Consider the following 21,449-nt stretch of genomic DNA (forward strand, 5'->3'; position numbering starts at 1 on the left):
AATTCTCCCCAAGTGGAGGCAAAGCTGACCACCAGCAGCTTTACATGAGCAACTGCAGTGGAAAGGCCGCACCTCTTCCCAGCAGACGTCTCAGGGCTGGTTCTTACTGGCCGACAGTCTGGGTTACTGGTCCAGGAAAGCGGGCGGCATCAGTCCTACCCAACCTCGTGGCCTGAGAGCAGAGAAGGGCAGTTCTGTTGAGGGGCGGGGTGGATAGGATCGAGGATGGAAGAATGGATTCAGGCCAGGCCACGTGTCCACTGGGTTGGGAGCCGGAGGGGGATCAGAGGAAGGGGTTCGTGGCAGAGGGAACAGCACGGGTGACGATCTCGGCACGAAGAGCCTGTTTGCAGAACAGCCGGTAGTTTGCTTCGGCCACAGTGTAGAGGTGAGCGGCAAGGGGTAAACTGAGGGCAGGTCAGGAGGCACCGCTGTGCCGGGGGTGGGCTACTGCCCTCAAGCAGAGCTCGCTGCCCTCTGTGGAAGCAAAACCAGCCCAGGAGGTGTCGCGTGCAGGGTGAGGCGGCCTCAGGCAGATACGCCGGGGGTTGTGCGATGTCACTGTCACCCCCTCTGGGACCAGAGCCCAGGGTTCAGCATGAACGACGGTGCGCCTTGACGCCAGGTCCATGCAGAGACCGGGGTTGGTCTGTGAAGGTGCTGCTCGGTGGACCAAGCCCCTCCCCTATAGTGAAGGGCCGGCACCTCACCCCCTCCTGTGACGGGGCCCTTATGCTCCGCGCCAGGCTTGTGTCGCGTGCTCACGCGTGCACAGCTCCCGTACCGCGGGGGGCAGACTGAGGCTCCCCATACGCAGGCACATGCCTGGGGCCGCCCGCTGATGGGACTAGCCTCGGAGCTTAGGTCAGCGGGTCCCCAGCCCGCTCTGTCTGGGGGGCAACAACCCAGTGGACAGGCGGCACCCTGGGCGCCTGGAAGGGATGGTCCTCAGGGTTGAGCACATCACTGTGCTGCTCTCCTGCCTCAGCCTCCCATCTTGTGTCAGGAGTTTGAAACCAGGGAGTTGCTGGCTGCCCACGGACCCTGGAAAGTGGAGCGGGTGCCCGGCATCCCAGTGGCCTCCCCCGCTTCCTTGGGGCTTGAGCCGTCGGACTCTGGCTTCATTATAAAATATGGCCTCCTGGCCCTTAGAGCCGCTCAGAGAGCAGGCAGCTAAATGGGGATCGTGCCTAACGTGTAGGAGGGGACATTCCCGATCAGGGGTCAAAACCCAGGCCTCCGAGGGCCGGCTGTTTATGAATCTGGCTTGTGTGGGCCCTGTGCGGGGAGCCTGAGGTGGGCCAGCCCGCCCAGTCGCCCACATTCCATTTGAATTTGAATTTAATCTGTTTTTTAAATGTTTATTCATTTGGCTGCGCCGGGTCTCAGTGCAGCACGCAGGATCTTTAGTTGCGGCATCCAGGATCTAGTTCCCTGACCAGGGATCGAACCCGTGCCCCCCGCCCCCTGCATTGGGAGCGCAGAGTCTTAGCCACTGGACCGCCGGGGAAGTCCCCAATCTAATTTTAAAAGCAGTAACTCCCAAACCTATGTCCTGGGGCCAAATTTGACCCACCGGGGTCAAGGACATTTGAGTAAAGGAAGAAGATTTTCATTCCAAAAGGCAGATCTGTGTGGTGAGAAGGCACAGTGGTAGGACCCAGAAAGACCGAAGCCAGTCATGACATGAGTGAGATCAATATTAACCCCATTTCCGAGGCGAGGAAACCGAAGCTCGGAGGTTGCATAATTTGTCCGAGGTTACACAGCCAGTCAGGGGCAGAGCTGGGACCCGAAGCCTTTGATTCAAAGGTCTGTGCTGGGACGCCTCCTCCCAGCTAGTATTCATTTGCGAGCGTGACGCTCTCTCTCCTGCTTTGTAATTACTGGTCCACACGGCCCGCGGCTGGAGACCATCACTGTGTGTGCAGGATCGCTTGTGAGGGGAGTCGTGTGGGCAGGGCCTCCTCCACCTGCCGCGGCCAAACGATGGCTCTGGCTCAAACAATTTCCAGAAAAACCACTGATCTGTGTGGCAGCTGTGCTAGGACAGCAGTGGGCTGGAGGAGGGACCTGCCTTTGAGAGGAAACATCGAGGTGCAAATCCGAATTGTTTACCTCACCACCTGAAACCACGTGGGCAAAAGGGAAGGAAGGAAAGGTAACGAGATGATTCCGAGCCCTCATCGTTTGAAAGTAGCAAATTTCAGAGCTTTTATCTCCTTTCTGAAATAATGGAAATTTCACTGAAGGCCTTATGAAAACAGCAGAGTCTGGGCGAATACCCAGCGCGCAGCCTCCCCTTGTGCGCTCATCCCCGCCCCCGTCCGTGGTGGCACACCAGCCTGTATCAGGTTTCTGCCGGGTCGGGTAAGCGGGATGACTCTTCAGAAGCACTCATAAATTCCCCGGCTGGGAAGACTCAGAGGGTGGACTCGGGCTGGAATAAATAGGAAGCAGGAGCTTCCAGTCCTTGGCATGGAGAACGAGCCCCTCTCCTGCCTTCTCTCTGAGTCGCCCTTTCAACATTCTGCTGAGCGTTAAAAATAGCAGTGCCGAGGGGGAAAATGTGTTCAGAAGAGGCACCTCCCAGATCCAGCGCCGGGTGTCTTAAGGCCCACTTTAGCCGAGACATTTCCCCTGGAGGCCTGCAGCTTTTTAAAAGCCTCAGGAGGAAAGGAACCATTTGCTTCACAAGCTCACTGAAGTGGGACCTGCGGGAAGGGGCTGCAGGCTGGGGTGCGGGGGGGGGGGGGGGCCTGGCGGGCTCCCGGGGGGATTCGGAGGTCGGCTGTGTCTCTGGGGAAGCAGGACGTTTGTTTGGGGCTTGATGTGGCAGCCAGGACTGCCAGCATGACACCCTCACTTCACAGAAGCGAGCCCTCAGACGCACAGGCTCCCGGCATGTAGGAGTAAAGGCAGACATGCCTGGCGTTGGCTCAGCACCACCCAGTGCACCGCGTCGCGGCCCTCCATCTCCCCTCCACAGCTCCGGGAAGTCAGTCTTAACATTTGATGTTTGTGGAAACTTAGGCCCAGAGAGGGCAAGTCACTTGTCCAGGGACACACAGCTACTAAGTGAGGATTTGAGCCTAGGTCCTCATGTCCGAGCCTTAGCTCTGAAGTGCTCCTGGAATCCTGGGGACAGGCAAGTGGCTGCTCGGCCTTTGTTGTGTCTGTGTGCACAGTTAGAGCCCCCAGTCAGCACACTGGCCTACTGTACTGACATGCTAATCATTCCACCCTCAACCACGGGTTTTTTGGAATGTGATGAATCCCTCCCACTCTGAAAAGCCTTGAATGTTCTAAATAGTTCTCCGGCCAAGGCCGCCGGAGGGGGAGGTGTGAGGGGGAAGTGCTGAGGAGCTCCTGACGCCCCCTGCACACCATCGATGACCCTCCGACCGCTCACAGACAGGTACCCTGCTTCCCTTCCAGGCCCCATCCCCTGGCCCCGTGTCCAGGTCTTCTGCTGGGAACGTCCACTGTTTATATATTGGGGCAGTTTGTCTTCTAGAACCGAGTCTCTCTTCTCTGTAACTGTGCTGGGACGCCCTCCAAGCGTCTCCTGGCTGGTTTACATTCATGCCTGCTGGCCATATGGTGAGTTCCGGGCACCCAGGGAGCTGAGAAGGGGCCAGCTCTGCTCCCTTTCATTTCTGTGGTGGGTTCCGCTCCAGACCCCCACCCAGTATTTGCGGTGTGCCTGCCTCAGGGGTCAGGCCACTGTTGCCCTGTTGCCTGCGTGTCTTCCGCCCACACGGCTGGGAGGCCACCTGCCCGTGGCCCTGGGAAGCTCCTGCCAGCTCTGGGAAGGCTCGGCCATGCCGAGGCGTTTGACTCATCGTAACCAAGGCTAAAGATAGGCTGAGGCTCCCATGCTGCCCCCAGGACACAGCCTCCCACGAGCCCCTCTGAGAGCCGGTTATTACTTTCCAGTATAACCTGCTTGCTTATCTGATCTTACTCTGTGACTCGCCGTCGTTCATGGCTCATGTCGCCACAGAAGACTTGGCTATTTCGGGCAGCTGATAATTTACCGACGTCTTGAAAAAAAAAAGGAACCATGGGAACATCTCTTGGCGTGGGCCTCCGTGTGGGGTGGCCGGCGGGGGAGCGCGTGAGCGGGCCCAGCTCAGGCCAGCGCTCTGCATACGGGTCCGTACCCCTGCCTCCCAGCCCTCCTTCCCCCGGGACTCTGGCAGAAACAGCTCCGAGCTCGAGAGAGGCAGATCCCTGAGGTCAGCAGCTGTAATGGCAGCAGAAAAGCCACGGCCTCTGTGGAGAGCCTGTCAGAGGCAGTTCCAGCTGCCAGCCAGGTCCCAGACAAAACGAGGCACCCCCTGCCCTGCCTCTCTCCCAGGTACCGTCACGGGTCCAGCAAGAAAGCAGCTGCAGTCCGGGCAGGGCTCACCCACCACAGTCTCAGAGGTACCACCGGTGACCTCGCAGCAGGCCGGGAGGTGAGGGGCAGCTGCAGGCCGGGCAGGGCTCACCCACCACAGTCTCAGTGGTACCACCGGTGACCTCGCAGCAGGCCGGGAGGTGAGGGTTGGAGGCCCATTTACGTGCGGATAGGACGCCACTGACTTGCCAAGGCTTGGGATACTGGCCAAGGCCGATACGAGCCCCGATATGAGTCTGACCACGGGGGTCTCCTGCCCCAAACCTGCCCAGGGGATGCGTGGCTCCTCCCGACAAGGGGATAAAAATGACATGAAAGCCAAGGCTGCGGGGAGAGGAGAGGTTAATTTCCGTAATTCAAACTGGAGCTTTCCCTCCAATTTTAATTGTGGAAAATTTCAAATCTACAGAAAAGTGGACATAGTAGTATAGCATACACCTGTATACTCCTCCCCATAATTCACCAGTTGGAAGTACTCTGCCATGCTTCCTTTATCTATGCTTAAATATGAAATATCAATGTGGACATATATTTTAAGATTTATTTTGCTAAAATATACAGAATATAAAATTGGCCATCTTGACCAGTTTTAAGTGTACAGTTCAGTGGGGTTAAATACATTCACATTGTTCATCCGTCACCACCGTCATCTTCAGAACTTTCTCATCTTCCCAAACTGAAACTCTTCCCCACTGAACACCAGCTCCCCAGCCCCCCCACCCCCTCCCCGCCGTGAATCTGACTCCTCGAGGGACCTCAGTGTTTGTCCTTTCATGACCAGCTTATGTCACTGAGCATAATGTCCTCAGGGTTCATCCGTGTGGTAGCAGGTGTCAGAATCTCCTTCCTTTTTAAGGCTGAACAATATTCCATGGTCTGTATAGACCATGTTTTGTTAATTTATTCATCCTCAGTGGACACTGGGTTGCTTCCGCTTCTTGGCTCTTGTGAATAACACTGCCGTGAACATGGGTGCGCAAGTATCTTTTCAAAAGCCTGCTTTCGATTCTTTTGGGTTTATCCTTAGAAGAGGGGTTGCCAGGTTGTTTTGATATGCATTTCCCTAATGATTAGTGATACTGAGCGTCTTTTCACATGCTTTATTGGCCATGTGTATTGATATATCTTCTTTGGAGAAATGTCTATTCAAGTACTTTGTCCATTTTTTAATCAGGTTTGCTGTTGTTGAGTTGTAGGAGTTCTTTATATAGTCTGGATAATAACCCCTTATCCAGGTACATTGTTTGTAAATGTTTTCTCCCATTCTGTGATAGTGTTCTTTGATGAACAGAAGGTTTTCATTTTAAGGTAGTCCAGTTTATCTATTTTTTTCTTTTGTTGCCTGTGCTTTTGGTGTCATATTCAAGAAATTATTGCCAAATCCAATGCCATAAAGTAGATGCATTGTTTTGGCTAAAACTTTTTTTTTATGTTTGTTTGTTTGTTTATCGATTTTGGCTTCGCCGGGTCTTAGTGGCAGTACGAGGGATCTTCGTTGCGGCATGCAGGCTTCTTAGTTGTGGCGTGTGAATTCTTTGTTGAGGCATGCATGCGGGATCTAGTTCCCCGACCGGGGATTGAACCCAGGCCCCCTGCATCGGGACCGCGGAGTCTTACCCACTGGACCGCCAGGGAAGTCCCCTGAAACTTTTGAAAGGAAGTAAGTTGCAGACCCTGTGGTCGTACTTCAGCATGTGCTGCCCGAGAGGAAGGACCCAGAATAAGGACATTCACGCACAAGCCATTCTGTCATCACACTTTGGGAAAGTAACAGTAATTCCCTGTCATCATTCCTTTCATTACCTCTCACCATCTGGTCCATGTTCTGATTTCCTCAGTTGTGACCAACATTTGATTCCAAGACATGAGACCACGCGATCTTGCTGTTTTGTGGCCAGCAGTTGTGAACATGGTCCTGCAAGACCCCAGTGATTCTTTCTTGTTTCTCTTATTATTTATTCAATCCCTGGGCCTGTGAAAAGGTGGCCGTGGCCCGTGTGATTGGGTGCAGAACGTGGGTCTGCTTTTTCCCTTCCCTCGGTGACCACTCAGGACCTGTGTCTGGTTCCAGGGTCACACCGCAGGGACCACCACTCCCAAGGCACAAGCAAGGTGACCCTCTGCATCACTTCTGGTTCCAGTGCCCTGTGGCGGGTTTGTGCAAACCGCTTGCACCCACCTGCCCAGGGCCTGACCTGCCGGCCCACCTCAGGGCTCGAAAAGCAGGTACAAGGGTGAACAGGAGTTCAAGCTTTAGTAGCAGAAAGCGCTTCTCGGGAAAAGATGTTCGGTAGTTCACACGCCCTTGATCCGTGGCAGTGTATACATGTAGGCTAATCCCCATTAGTCCGGCTCAGGAATTTCAGTCCCCCAGGGCGGGGCGCCTGCTCCGGGGTTGGGGTCATAGCGGGAACTTGGGCCTCGGTAAACAGGGCTTGCTTCAGTCGGCCGTGCTGGGGAGACTCTGTGGAATCAGGCAGGACCCTTATGTCCCCTCCCCACCCTGCAGGCGGCACGTCAGGCCAACAGACACTGTGTCACTCGCGCTTCGGACCCGGCCCTGTGTTCAGGGTCACATCGTGGGTCTGTTAACAGCGGACAAAGAGGCGGGGCAGGGGGAAACTTGAGCTTCCCAACAAAAAGTCCAGAGGCGAGGCCTAGGAGAGGTTTTCTCTTGTCCAGCTCCCTCTGCAGCAGTCCTGCCGTTCACGACCAAGGCGGGGGCGAAGACATGGCCTCTGCAAAGACCTGCCAGTTCATCTTCGGGTTCCCACAGGTTTCTGGCTCCAGAGAACACTTGGGTAGAGTTGCCCTGCTCTCTCCAGTGTGCCGGGGAAGGCTATCTGATTTCCCTGGGGTGAAAATGGGTGGATTAAGAGAGATGGAAACAGCGGAGGAAGGAGATGGGAATCCCAGGTGGCCCTGAAGCAGGTGGAAGATGAGGTTTCCGTAGGCAGAGGGAGGGGATGGGCTGGAAGGAGAGTCGGAAGACCAGCTGCAGACATGTCTGTAGGTGCCTGGGAGGGAACGCAGGAGGTTGGGCCTGCTGGGCTGGGCCTCTCTGGGAAGTGTGAAATCACGTGGGCAGGACACTCACCTGTGCTCAGAGGCCCCCCCCCACCCCGTGGCAGTCCGTGAGGGTGGCAGCACGCTACAGTCCTCACCAGGGACGCACCCGTTTCTCTCCTGGGGCGTGCTGGTTCCCTGCAACTCCACGCCCCCTGGCCGCTTGAGCCCACAGGACTCACCTTGACCTCCTCCTGTCTAAACACGTAGCGCAGCGTGGTGAGAGGTTGGGAATGCTGGTGGTGGGGCCCGCCTGCCTCGTCCTCATCCTGGCTCTGTCCCTTACTTGCTGTGTGACGTTGGGTGAGTCACCCAGCGTTTCTGAGCCTCAGTCTCCTCATGTGTAAAATGGATAATGATGACAGCCCCCTGCGTAGGGGTCCTGCAGAGACTTGAGGGGCAAGTACGTGTAAAGCACTAGGCACAGCACCTGGCACAGAGGTGAGGGCTCAGGGCTAGCTATTTCTAATACTGTTCCAATTAATCTAATTTTGAGTCTATCCCAGAACAGCTTTTCAAAAAAGAGGTCAAGAGATCTGACTGGGTGGGGGTGGGGGGTGATCCCTGGATTTTGCTCAACCAGAAGTTTAAGAACGCTCCCAACTGTGGGTTGCTTCCTGTGCTTCAGGGCAAAGCTTTTTCAAAAGGCAGGCCCAGGCTTCCCTGGTGGTGCAGTGGTTTCCTGGGCCCGTGAGCCATGGCCGCCGAGCCTGCGTCCGGAGCCTGTGCTCCATGCCGGGAGAGGCCACAACAGTGAGAGGCCCGCGTACCGCAAAAAAAAAAAAAAAAAAAAGGCAGGCGCCCCAGTTGGCTTGTTCCCAGCTGTCAAGTCAACCTTGCTGAGAGCCCTCAGACCCCCCGACAGGGAAGGTGCCAGAAGAGGCTGGGGCTCGGAAGAGGACCCTTCCTCGATGGGAAACCCAGGCCGAGGAGTGACGCTGCACCTCGCTGCCCCGCGCCGGGGTCAGGCGGCCGCATGGCATTAGCCTCGCTGTGGGGCAGACCCAGCCTGGGCCCCAGGGTGCACATCCCATCCAGACGCCCGGCGTCCTCCGGGGCGTGACCACCGTCACCCCCATTTCACAGATCAGCAAACTGCATCCCAGAGAGAAGAGCCTTGCCCACGTCACACAGCTGGGAAACGTCTTCCTCACAGGGTTTCCCCCCAAGAGAAAAGATGTCACGTCTCAGCTGGTGGACACACCTCCAGAGGTTGGTCACCTGGAGCAAAGGTGCCCTGGCTTGGACCCGGGTCCACAGCCTCCAGTTGGTGTCTTCGCGGCTGTGCTCCAGAAATGGGGGGCGGGGGGGGCAAGAGAGATCGCCAGAGACCGAGTCCTTGTTGTGCCTTTAACTATACTTGTGCTTTGAGACCTCTGATTCACGTGCAGTTGTGAGAAATAACTCAGAGGAGCTGTGTGCCTTGCCCAGTTTGCCCCAGAGCTGACATCTTGGAAAACCACAGGGTTATGGCGACCAGGATACCCTCGGGGGTGAGTCAGGCCGTCCCCACAAAGACCCCATGTTGCCATTTTGTAGCCCCACGCCCTCAAGCCTGACCACCACTCGTCTGGTCTACATTTCTCTGATTTGTCCTTTTATTTATTTATTTTTTTTGCGATACGCGGGCCTCTCACTGTTGTGGCCTCTCCCGTTGCGGAGCACAGGCTCCGGACGCGCAGGCTCAGTGGCCATGGCTCACGGGCCCAGCCGCTCCGCGGCATGTGGGATCTTCCTGGACCGGGGCACGAACCCGTGTCCCCTGCGTCGGCAGGCGGACTCTCAACCGCTGCGCCACCAGGGAAGCCCTGTCCTTTTTTTAAAATATAAATTTATTTATTTATTTTTGGCTGTGTTGAGTCTTTGTTGCTGCGCACGGGCTTTCTCTAGTTGTGGCGAGTGGTGGCTACTCTTTGTTGCGGTGCGCGGGCTTCTCATTACGGTGGCTTCTCTTGTTGGCGGAGTATGGGCTCTAGGCTCGCGGGCTTCAGTAGTTGTGGCACACAGGCTCAGTAGTTGTGGCTCGAGGGCTCTAGAGCGCAGGCTCAGTAGTTGTGGCGAGCGGGGTTGGTTGCTCCGCGGCACGTGGGATCCTCCCAGACCAGGGCTCGAACCCGTGTCCCCTGCACTGGCAGGCGGATTCTTAACCACTGCGCCACCAGGGAAGCCCCCGATTTGTCTTTTTAAGAATGTCGTGGAGACGGAATCCCACAGTAAGTGATCTTCGGGCACCGACTGTTCGGTCTTTGGTTTTGAATGGGCTCAGGCTGTTGACCGGTGCTCCGGGCCTGGCTTGGGCTGGGAGGGAGAACTCTGTCTGTCTCCTGCCTGGGGGACAGGACACGACCCTCCCCCACTAGGAGAACTTTCGGTGGATTTAGGTCTTAAGCCCTCAGAAGGCAAAGGCCCTGGGGTTGGGCGGGGCTGGTTACCTTAGGGGAGGGTTTGGGCTTCTGAGCCTGTTTCCCTGAGAGGAGGCGGTCCCTGCCCTGCCTTCCCGGCCGCCCCTCTGCCCCCCGCCCCGTGCGGTGGTGGCTGGCACAGGGGCCTGCCCTTTCCCCGACACAGCTGGCGGCTCCTCCCAGGTCTAGAATGGACCACTGTGTACACAGCGCCTACGTGCTCCAGTCGTGGGAAGAGAGCCAAGAGTGGGAAGCCACCTGTGCCGTCAGAGCGGTTAACCCGGAGCCGACTCCCTGCGGGGCTTCATGGCTGTCAGCAGGGCAGGCGCCAGGCCGCTCAGGAAGGAGGTGACCTCGTGGGCCCTGGCCCTGGGCGTTCGTTCACCGGGACACCCGGCAGCCAGGGCTCTCTGGCCCCGCCGCCCCTTCCCGAGCAGCCCTCCTTGCAGACCCTGAAGGAGCCCCTGCTGCTCCCGTGTTCTCGGCCCCCAGACTGGTGGCCCGGCCCCGCGGGAGGCCCGCCGTCTCCGCTGCAGTAAGGGGCTCATTCATCTCGTGTGGCTTTTCCCAAGTGGTCTGGCTCGCCTGCTCCGGAAGAATCAGGGTGGTGGGGGGACCTGGGACAGCCTGTCCCTCTCCAAGTGGATCTGGGACCCTGGATGAGGCCCTGCGGGGAGTTGTCACAGGGAGACGCGGCCCCCGCCCGAGAGTCAGATGGAGACACAGTGGACACTCAAGCCTCCTCGCGGGCAGCTGACCCTCTGTTCCCTCACCCCTCCTGACACCACACAGCTCTTGAAAAGAGAGGTGAGGGAAGAGGGGTCACGGCCCCGACCTGGTCCGGAGGGTTCTGTGGGCATGTGTCCCGTCTCAGCTCACGGCAAGCAGGCCACTCACTGTCCCCTTGGGGCAAGAGGAGTGAAGCCAGAAAGTCAAGGACGGGGCCCGGGTAGCCCCGCAAAGGGCATGGTCAGATCCTCAGCCGCAGGTGAGGCCAGTGTCAGAGGAGGTCCCGGCAGGCTGACGGCTGAGGAGGGTGGGCCCGGCCGCTGCGCACGTCCACAGGCGCAGGGGGACAGCAGACCTGCCTCTCAGGCTGGCAGGCCGCCTGCTGGAGCCACGTCCTGCAGCCCGCGGGGGTGTCCTGCCCAAGCCTCTCCCTGGCCTCGTTCCCGCACACGCAGCCCTGTGACCCGGCAGTCGTGGGTGCCCCTCACCCTCTTCAACCAGGGGACACTGTGTCAGGACAGACAGACTTAGAGAAAACAGAATCCACTCAGACTGACTCCGAAACATCTTCTGAGCTGTTCCTGTGTGAACTCATCAAAGCGAACATACGATGTCGCTCACGTGAAGAAAACCCACAGCTTGATACTGAAACTGTCCCAGGGCACAGGCGTGGATGGCGGGGGTGGGGGGGGGTCACAGAGCAGGCTGGAAGCAGGGGCAGCGCGGCCGGACTGACCGGGGGTCCCCACCCCAGGCCCGCCGCCGGGGTCGGCTCTTCAGAGCCAGAGCAGGAGGGACCGCGAGGGCCTGACGGGCCCTGTCTCTCTCCTCCCGCAGGTGGACATCTACAACACGGACCCCCTCATCTGCCGCGCGGGCCTGAAGGTGTGCTTCGGCACCCAGCTGCTCAACGCCGTGTCGAGGGTGGAGCGGGCGCTGCCCAAGCTGACCCTGCCCTTCCTGCTGCTGCAGGGCTCTGCTGACCGCCTGTGCGACAGCAGGGGCGCCTACCTGCTCATGGAGTCTGCCAAGAGCCAGGACAAGACGCTCAAGGTGAGCAGCTGCCCCACGTCCCCGGGGCGGGGAGAGTGACGTCCCTCTAGGGCACCTGCCCAAACCCTTGGTTTAGGGCTGACCTGGCCCCCGGGGAGGCACGTCCGCACCTGGCCTCCGGGCAGAAAAGGTCGTCCTCCTCAGAGGGCGTTAGGCGTGTCACGCACAGCAGGATGGAAAACGCTGTTCCAGGTGGAGCAGTTCCCGGGTGTCTGGCTGAACCGGGAAGACCCCTGGCTGGAGGATGGGGAGAGAGCAGGTGCACCGGCTGTGTCCCTGCCACGTGGCAGCGGAGCCTGAAGGTGGCTCTGCGTGGTCGGCTGGGCAGACCGCCACCCCAGGGCACACGCGCGAACAGACGTGTCCCTGGACAGTGCTGCCCCAGCTTGGGCACGGCCGAGTGGACGGCCCGGTCGAGGGCCACCTCCCGCTAGGTTATAGGGAACGCGGCAGCTCCCCGCAGGTGCCACACCTGCTGCATGGGTGCCGGGACTGGCACTCAGCTCTCTGCCCCAAGCCCCCTGCACCGCTTGCCCCAGCGCGCTGTGCTACAAAGGCTCTCACGTGTCTGCACTGTGCAGCGCCCCTCCGTCGCGGCTAAGAGTGGCAGCCCCTGGCCCAACACCCCTGCCAGAGGGAGGCCCGGACGAACAGCAGGAGGAAGGAGGGGAAGGAACGCCGCTCCCATCATGGCAGGAGACGGTCCCAGCCGCAAGTCCCACGCTGGCACACCCGAGAGAGAGTTGAAATTCAGAAAAGGCATTGAAATCAGGGTCTCGAAGAGATATTTCCACCCCATGTTCACGGCGGCCAAGAGGTGGATGCAGCCCTGGTGCCCACTGAGGGGAGGTGGTCCGTCCAGGCAAGGGGGTGTTTTCCAACCTTGAAAAGGGGGAAGTTCTGACGCAGATGAGCCTGGAGGAGGCTGTGCTCAGCGAAATGAGCCGGTCACAGAAGGTCAAATAGTGCGTGATTCCACGCACATGACATATGCAAAGTAGTCAAAGCTCATAGAAACAGAAAGTAGAGGGACTTCCCTGGCGGTCCAATGGTTAGGGCTCCGCACTTTCACTGCTGGGGCCCTGGGCAGGGAACTAAGATCTCGCAAGCCGAGTGGCGCAGCCGAAAAAAGAAAAGAAAAGAAAGTCGGGTGGAGTTTCCAAGGGCTGGGAGGAGGGCGCTGTAACGGGGACAGGGTTCAGTTGTGGAGGATGAGAATACGGCACCGCGTGCAGAGATACTTAACACCACTGAGCCGCACACTCAGAGGTGGTTAAGATGGTAAATTTCATGTTATATGATGTGTACTACAGTTTAAAGAAAAAAACAAACAAACTTGGAGATAGCTGTTAGAAATCGCTGAAATGGCAAGTAGGCAGGTGGTTATACACATGGAGAGTTCAGGGGAGGTCTGGCTGGAGATAGAGATTCTGAGTCATCAGCACACGGGTGGTTTTACAGCCAGGGGCCTGGACGGGGCTCCTGGGGAGAGGGGGAAAGAGGCCCGACCCCGCCTCGGCCGCACCAGCCTGCAGCTCAGGAGGGCGGCGGGAACAAGACCAGGAGGGTTGAGAGCTGTGGGAACCACGGAGGAAGGTGTTTCTAGAAGGTTCCCCTGGCCAGCTTTTGAATGATGCCGAGAAGCCAAGTCCTACGAGAGTGCAAGTGATCCCCGGCCACCGCTATGTGAGGGCCGTGGGGCTGGTGTCAGGACCACCGCCGTGGGCGGGTAGGAGTGAGGGTCAGCCGGGTCAGGCTGGGGTCCCACAGGGAGGAGAGGAGGCGCAGGTGGGGCAAGGCTGGAGGGGGAGTGGCGTGGAGAGGGGACAGTGGTTCAAGAAAGGATCTGATGAACATGTTGGGACCTTGCCAGCTGTTTGCAGCACCACCTGCTGACCAGGCGTGGGTGCGTGGAGAGGGGGTCCTCTCCATCCGCTGCCCGGCCGCCTTGCCCACACGTCACTCGCAGTAGCCGTGACTTCCTGTCTTTCCTAATTGCAGATTTACGAAGGTGCCTACCACATCCTCCACAAAGAGCTTCCTGAAGTGACCAGCTCTGTCTTCCGTGAGATAAACACGTGGGTCTCTCAAAGGACAGCGGCGGCAGGAACGGGGTCCCCGCCCTGAGTGCCCTGGCCAGCCGTCGGGCCACAGTCGGGGAAGCAGGCAGAGGAAGGGCAGGAGCTGGCTTCTTAGATGTGGCTTGCCAACAAACAAACAAAAATCACAAATTGGAGGAATCCCTAGCGCAATTTACTAAAAAAAAAAGAAAAAAGACAGTCTTGTCGCACATCAGGCCGTCCGCCACTGGATCTGCCTTAAGTGGTGGACACTTTATGCAAAAATAGCAGGTCACGGCACTTCCCAGAGAATGTGCTGGAAGGCCTTAGGCCGCAGAGCCCTGCCCCGCCTCTCCCGCTCCGCAGGGTCCCAGGACCCCCGCTGCAATAACTGGAGGGGTCCCCTCCCGCCACCCCGCGCCCCGCCCTCACTGCCTTGGCTGGGCCCCCTCTGGCCGCCGGATGCGGGGCGGCGTCCACTTCCCCGGCAGACTGGCGCCGCCGCGGCCCAGCACATGCCCGCACTTCCTCGGCACGTGTCCACCCGTGACCCGCGTCAGCTCCTTGTCTGCCGGGAGCCCGGGGTGGGCTGTGGGGCAGGTGGGGCTTGGCCCAGAAGAGGCACCCTCGCCCCCTTCCCTCCGCGGGGCACGTCAGGGCGGCTGTTCGTCGCTGACTAGTGTTACCTGGGGCTCAGAGGATGGTTGTGTTGGAGATGGAGTGCCTCGTGTGTATAGCGTCTGTTCTGAAGCAGAGCCGGGGGTGGGGGGGAACCAGGGGCCTTGAAGGCATGGATGCCCGACAGCCCTGTGCAGCCCCGGGGGGCGGGCCTAGGAGCCCCGTGCGGGACAGGCCCGTCCCAGCCCCTGCCTGCCGGGCCGCAGCCGCCCTGGGAGCCCCGGTGCTGGCGGCACAGCTACCTCTGGTGGCCGGAGAAGCTCCCCACACGGTGGCCCTGCCCACGGCTCAGGCCTGAGGCCACAGCAGCCCCGCCGCCTTTCTCGGTGCCAAACCCGCAGCCCCCCACCCCTTGGCCCTCAATTGCGCCAGAAGTAAACGGGGTCACCACCCACCCGGGGGGTACTTGGACTTTGAAATGGGACTCGCTGTCAGGTCTTGAGGCCCCACCTGCAGATGTGGCCGTGGTGGGGATGGAGCTGCCGGGGCGTGGAACCTTGGGGGAGGTGCGGTCCCGCCACCCCAAGGCTTCCCTGCCTGACTTGGAGGCTGGGGGCAGGACTCCCCACTCCCTTGCCCCTCCAGCGCTGGGAGCTGATGCCCCACGTGTGCCGTGTTCTTCCAGGTCTGCTTCTCGGTCCACCTCCAAGGGCCCCCGAGCTGCTCACCCCAGCGACCGTCAGCTGGGGGGGGCCTTGGTGCGTGTCTTGCTGCCCCTGCCCCTTGGGAGGGAGAGGCGCCCAGGCACCCAGCCCCGGGGGACGGCGCCTGGGTCCCCACAGAGAGCGGCTTCATCGCCACGTCTTATTCCTCTGGCTTCTCTTCAGAGGAGAAAAACATGTAGAAAATGCAGAGAGGTCGGCCCCACCTGCCCAGCCGGGCAGCCGTGAGGAAGTTCCTGCTCTCGGGCTAAGGACCGGCAGAAACTCCACCCACAAACCCCAGGCGCCCAGCCGTCCCGCCTGCAGGCCACAGCCCACCCCCACCTCCCAGAAGCACGCCGTGGCAAGGCCACATCCCAGAGTAAACACCAGGCCCGTGGGTTGACCAGTAAGCTTTCGATGCATGAATTTATTTATCTGAAAGCTCTCACAGAGGCATATTCAGTCACCTTTACAGATCTGGTTAAAGAATCGCCCATATTTAAAAGAAAAAAGTTCTTTGAAACCAGGACTGTTTCCTCATCTGGGAGGGGACACAGGGTACGTCCACCTGCTGAGTCAGGGGTGCAGGTAGCAGCGTCTGGAGGGCCCCCAGGGAGCACCCTCCCGTCCTTGCTGCACCGAGCAAGTCTTGAACTGGGGTCACCCTCCATGTTGGCGGCTCCGTGCCCATACCTGGAGCACCAGCGCCATGCCATCGCCGTGGTGCAGGGGAGCTGGGCTTGGAAAGGAAGCGAGGTCACACACGGCCTGGGCTCGAGGTGACAGGAGGACAGAGGCCACAGAGGGGCCCTGGACATGCAGCCTATCCAAACCACGCCTGGGAGGACGGACATATTACTCGGGACGCTGGGCCCAAGCACGCCTGTGAACTCGGTGCCGCCCTGTAACTCAGAGGCCACGCTGGGCCACACGAAGTGGTTTCACGCCTGAGAAAGTCTCTAGGAAAAGATGCCACCTGCAGCCACTGGAGGTCCCAAGCCCGCCAGGGCCCATTCCTTGGCTGGGATGGGGAGTGGTGACCCCAGTTTCCCCTTGGCTCTTGGGGGCTCTGGAAACTCCCTGCAGGGCCCCACCCTCCTGCTCTTTCCTTCACCAACTGCTGGCATCAGCCTGTTAGGATCATAAGCAATTTACTGGTTATTGTCATTGCTGCCGCTCAGCCACCTTCCTACACGTACGCTGTTAGTGGGGACCCGTGTATTAGAACTCTTAACGCACCAACGTCTGCCACAGCTAACCCTAATAAACACATGTTTTCTGATGGTGTCGTCTGCCTGTCTGTGATCTGACTGCAACGTCCCTTGCGGAGAGACCAGCGGCCCTTTGCGAGGCTGCACTGGCGGTCTGGGCCGGTCCCCTGATACACCCCAGTATGCGGACCTGACTGTCCCTCTTGCGGAGCGGACTGCACGCCAGCTTTCTCGTACAGATGCGGCCACCGCTGGCACCAGAGGCCGGGCCGCCCCAGTTCTGGGCTCCACGGCTGACCCTCCTCCACAGTCCCACGTAACTTTTGACAATTTAGAAATAAGTTCTGATCTCCTCCCCCGTGGCTGCACCTCTGCCTCGCCCACCTGAGCGCAGGAGACCCCAGCTCGGGCGGGTGCCTGCACCCCTCCCTCCGTCGCCCCTGCGCCTGACCCAGAAGCAGAGGCTGTCGGCTGCCTGTCTGTCCAGGCAGACCATCTCCCTCTGGCCCCACTGGCCCCAGGGCAGTCACTGTCCCTTCCTGCTGGTGGCCACAGCAGCCTCCTCCGGGTGCCCCATCTTCCGACTTGTGTCCCATTGGTCTTTTCCCACATAGCGATCAGAGCGGGTGTTCAACGAGTCAGGCGGTGGCCCTTCCCACTCCAACCCTCGTGGTCCCATCTCACGCAGAGGCGGCCACGGCCCTCCCAAGCCTGCAGGCCCTGGGCCCGTGGCCACACGCCAGCCTCTCTGTGGAGCCTTCCCACCACCCTGTGTGGAGCTACCCACTCCCTGGCCCCCGCCACCACTCCTGCAGCACAGCCACTGCCATCTGACTCGACCGCGTTCTGTGGACCCTCAATAGCCCTGTCCCCCCACCGGAGCTGAGCTGCGGGAGCTGGGTCCTCGCGTCAGACCTCTGTGTGGTTTCCAGGGGTCCCTGGTAAATATCTGTCCAGGGAGGGAGGGGGTGGGGGACCAGTGCTCTCTCTGGGCCAGGCTGGAGCCTGGAACTGGGGTTGTAGGCGCAGGGCCCACTTCTTGGTGGGCGCCCGTGCCCTCACCCAGGCCACACCTCCAAGGGCCCCCTCGGGTTTAATGTTCTGCTGTTGCTGGCTTGAAATCCTCAATCTTTCTGGGCATGGTTCTCCTCCCGAGTTCCTGGACCGTCCTCAGGGTCGCTGCTCTGGACGCTTCCTCGGGCAGGTCGCCCAGCTCCACGTCACTTAGTTCTTCTGGGCTTTATCTTTTCCTTCGTCTGGAACATGTTCCTCTGCCCCCTCGGTGTGTCTGAGTTGCTATTTGTATTTTATGTCTGTTAGTGACGTTTCTCGACCTTGGAGAGGGGGCCTCTGTAGGAGACGTCCTGTGTCCCAGTGGTGCTCTCTCCTCTCGTCACCCAAGCTGCATGCTCTGGGGGGCTGCGTGAGCCCTTCTGTGGCAGGGGGCTGAGCGTGTGGGGCATCTGGTGGGCCTGGTCGGCCCCTGGCCTGGCTGGTCGCCAGGCCTTGCCACGTGTGGATGCCGCTGGCTGCTGGTTAGCGGGGTCTGGTCACGAGGCGGCGGGTTGTGGAATCCTAGGGGACCCCAGGCTAGTGCTGGCTCCCTGGTGGGCAGAGTCGGGGTCCAGGAGACCGTGGGATGCTGCCCACCCACTGGCGGGTGAGGCCAGGTCCTGGGGTTAGTGCCGGTCTACTGGCAGGCGGAGCCGGGCCCAGGGTTCCCAGAGCTGGTGTTCGATGGCCGGTGGGGGAGCAGTTCCTGACACAGTTGGGTCTGGGGTCCAGGGTGTCCTGAAGCTTGTGGTGACCTGCCGGTGGGCAGGGCCGGGGCCCAGCTGGTCCCAGGGCGGATCTGGCCTGCTCTGGGCAGGCTGGGTCCACAAGCTGCAGGACTGTGGTTTTCTTTTCTTTTTTTTTTTTAAACTTAATTTTTATTTTATATTGGAGTATAATTGATTTATAATGTTGTGTTAGTTTCAGTCAGGTGTACAGCTAAGTGATTCAGTTATACATATATACACTGTTTCTCAGATTCTTTTCCCACATAGGTTATTACAGAATATTGAGTAGAGTTCCTGTGCTATACAGTAGGTCCTTATTACCTATTATATATATAGTAGTGTGTATATGTTAATCCCAAACTCTTAATTTCTCTCTCCTCTGCCCCCGTTTCCCCTTTGGTAACCATAAGTTTGTTTTCTAAGTCTGTGTGTCTGTTTTGTAAATAAGTTCATTTGTATCTTTTTTTTTCTTTTTTCCTTTTAGATTTCACACATAAGTGATATCATATGGTATTTGCCTTTCTCTGTCTGATTTACGTAGTATGATAATCTCTGGGTCCATCCATGTAGCTGCAGATGGCATTACTTCATTCTTTTTGATGGCTGAGCAATATTCCATTTTATATCTGTACCACGTCGTCTTTATCCATTCCTCTGTCGATGGACATTTAGGTTGTTTCCATGTCCTGGCTATTGTAAACAGTGCTGCAGTGAACACTGGGGTGCATGTATCCTTTCAAATTATGGTTTTCTCTGGATATATGCCCAAGAGTGGGATTGCTGGCTCATATGGTAGTTCTATTTTTAGTTTTGTAAGGAACCTCCATACCGTTCTCCATAGTGGCTGTACCAATTCACATTCCCACCAACAGTGTAGGAGGGTTCCCTTTTCTCCACACGCTCTCCAGCATTTGTTGTTCCTACTTTTTGATGATGGCCATTCTGACGGGTGTGAAGTGATACCTCATTGTAGTTCTGATTTGCATTTCTCTAATAATTAGTGATGTTGAGCATCTTTTCATGTGCCTCTTGGCCATCTGTATGTCTTCTTTGGAGAAATATCTGTCTAGATCATTTGCCTATTTTTTGATGGGGTTTGGTTTTTTGATATTGAACTGCATGAGCTGATACGTTTTGGAGATTAATCCCTTGTCGGTTGCTTTGTTTGCCAGTATTTTCTCACATTCTGTGGGTTGTCTTTTTTCTTTATGGTTTCCTTTGCTGTGCAAAAGCTTTTAAGTTTATTTAGGTCCCCTTTGTTTACTTTGGTTTTTATTTCTGTTACTCTAGGAGGTGGATTGCAAGAGACCTTGCTGCGATTTATGTCATAGTGTTCTGCCTGTGTTTTCCTGTGAGTTCCATAGTGTCCAGCCTTACATTTAGGTCTTTAATCCATTTCGAGTTTATTTTGTGTATGGTGTTAGAGGATGTTCTAAAGTAAGTCCCCTACATAGGAATGAGTTCTGTTCCGAGAGCACATGCGTAAGTCGTTTGTTTATAAGTCCAACAAAGTTAGCCTAGGTACCCAGCTAACACAATGGGCTATGTAGTACTGTACTGTAATAGGTTTATAAGGCTTTTCACACAAATAATACATAAACACAAAAAATAAAACATCTTTTTTTTTTTTTTTTTTGCGGTCTGCGGGCCTCTCACTGTTGTGGCCTCTCCCATTGCGGAGCACAGGCTCCGGACGCGCAGGCTCAGTGGCCATGGCTCACGGGCCCAGCCACTCCACGGCATGTGGGATCTTCCTGGTCCGGGGTCCCCTGCATCGGCAGGCGGACTCTCAACCACTGCACCACCAGGGAAGCCCAAAACATTTTTAATCTTACAGTACAGTACCTTGAAAAGTACAGTAGTGCAACAGCTGGGATACAAGGGCTGGCATCAAGTGAACAGGCAAGAAGAGTTACTGACTGAGGAGGGAGAGAAGGTGGGAGACGGTGGAGCTGAAGCATCGTCAGCAATAGGAGACGGAGGGCGAGCTGCAGTTTCACTCACGCCTGACGTTAGTGGAACACATATTTCGTTCGCAACTTGAAGGTTTGTATGTAGGGGACTTACAGTAATTTCATTGTTTTACATATAGTTGTCCAGTTTTAGGGCTGTGGTTTTCTTGGTCTGGTGTCTGCCCCCTGCTGGGCAAGGCTGGTCTAGCAGCCTGAGCAGGCTCCCTGGAGGGTAGGGCAGGTGCCTGCCCACTGGTGGGTGGAGCTGCGCCGTCTGGTGGGCAGGGTCGTGTCCCAGGGGGCTGTGAGCTCAGCAGGTCCCAAGGCAGCCTGTCAGCTGACGGGTGGGGCTCTGTCCCCCAGGGGGCTGTTTGGCCCAAGGCTCCCAGCACTGGGCCTACAGGCTGTTGGGTGGTGCTTGGTCCTGGCGCTCACAGGCCAAGATGTCAGCCCAGCAGCACAGCAGCTGTGTTCACGGGCCGAATGTCCCCCAGTGTATCTGCCACCGGCGTCTGTGTCCCCAGGGTGAGCCTCAACCGCCCCCCACCTCTGCAGGAGACCCTCCAAGAACAGCAGGTAGGTTTGGCCCAGGCTCCCATCAAATTACTGCTTCTGCCCTGGGTTCTGGTGCGTGTGAGGTTTTGTGCGGCCCTTGAGGAGTGGGGTCTCTGCTCCCTCATCCTGTGGGGCCCCTGCAGTCAAGGCCCGCTGTCTTCACAGCCAGATGCTCTGGGGGCTCCCGGTGCCGGACCCCCGGGCTGGGGAGCCTGACGTGGGGCTCAGAGCTCTCACTCCTCGGGGGGAACCTCTGCAGGGTCACATTATTCGCCAGTGTGTGGGTTGCCCACCTGGGGCTAAGGGTCGTCGTTCCTTCTTTATGTCTTTAGCGATAGAAGATATTTTCTGGCAGGGTTTGGTCTTTTCCGTGGATGGTGGTTCTGCAGGTGGTTGTGATGTTGGTGTGCTCGTGAGAGGAGGTGAGCTGCTCTCCTGAGATGACTTGTGATGAAATTTTCAATCATTTTGGAATAGGTCCCACGGGGTGGCCAGAGCTGGCTGTCCCCTGTGCAGAGGCCCCCTGGGTGGCACGTAGACCTGAAGGACGGTCCCCTCCCAAGGCCTGCACTCCTCCTACAGCCCAAGCCTCAAGGGGTTGACTGTGGGCAGTATCCTCTCTGGGCTGTTCCTGCCTCCTGGGAGCACCCACAGAGCACAGACTCCTGCTGAGGGCCATCACGTGGCAGGTGCCCCATGGTCTTGGGGCTGCCCCCAGATCCAGGACGGGGTGACACAGCTTGCCTCATCTTGGTGGGGCAGGAAGAGGGACGATGGAGCGCCAGGCCGGCCCAGCAGGGGAGAGCACGAGGTGAGCATGAGAGGGGCGTGTCCGAGGGGCTCGGGGTAGATGGGAAGGGAGCACAGGTTGGTCCCAGGACTGGGACTCAGGGACGGAGATCTCCAGCAGCAG

The 21,449-nt window shown here is 58.0% G+C and overlaps 1 protein-coding gene across 4 annotated transcripts in view; it reads left to right on the plus strand.

The window, feature by feature from the left end:
* Positions 1-16,487, plus strand: part of MGLL (monoglyceride lipase) — a 244,935-nt gene extending 228,448 nt beyond the window's left edge. For 2 of the 4 annotated variants that reach the window (XM_060023168.1, XM_060023166.1), the window contains 2 exons: positions 11,440-11,655; positions 13,657-16,485. In XM_060023168.1, the coding sequence (XP_059879151.1) occupies positions 11,440-11,655; positions 13,657-13,782 (342 nt within the window). In that variant the 3' untranslated portion in view covers positions 13,783-16,485. Of the gene's footprint in view, positions 1-11,439; positions 11,656-13,656 lie in introns of all 4 variants that reach the window. The other 2 variants (XM_060023167.1, XM_060023169.1) reach the window with 2 other exon arrangements.
* Positions 16,488-21,449: the final 4,962 nt, after the last annotated feature.

This window comes from Delphinus delphis, chromosome 10 (genome assembly GCF_949987515.2).
Source record: "Delphinus delphis chromosome 10, mDelDel1.2, whole genome shotgun sequence".
NCBI classification, from domain to species: Eukaryota; Metazoa; Chordata; class Mammalia; order Artiodactyla; family Delphinidae; genus Delphinus; species Delphinus delphis.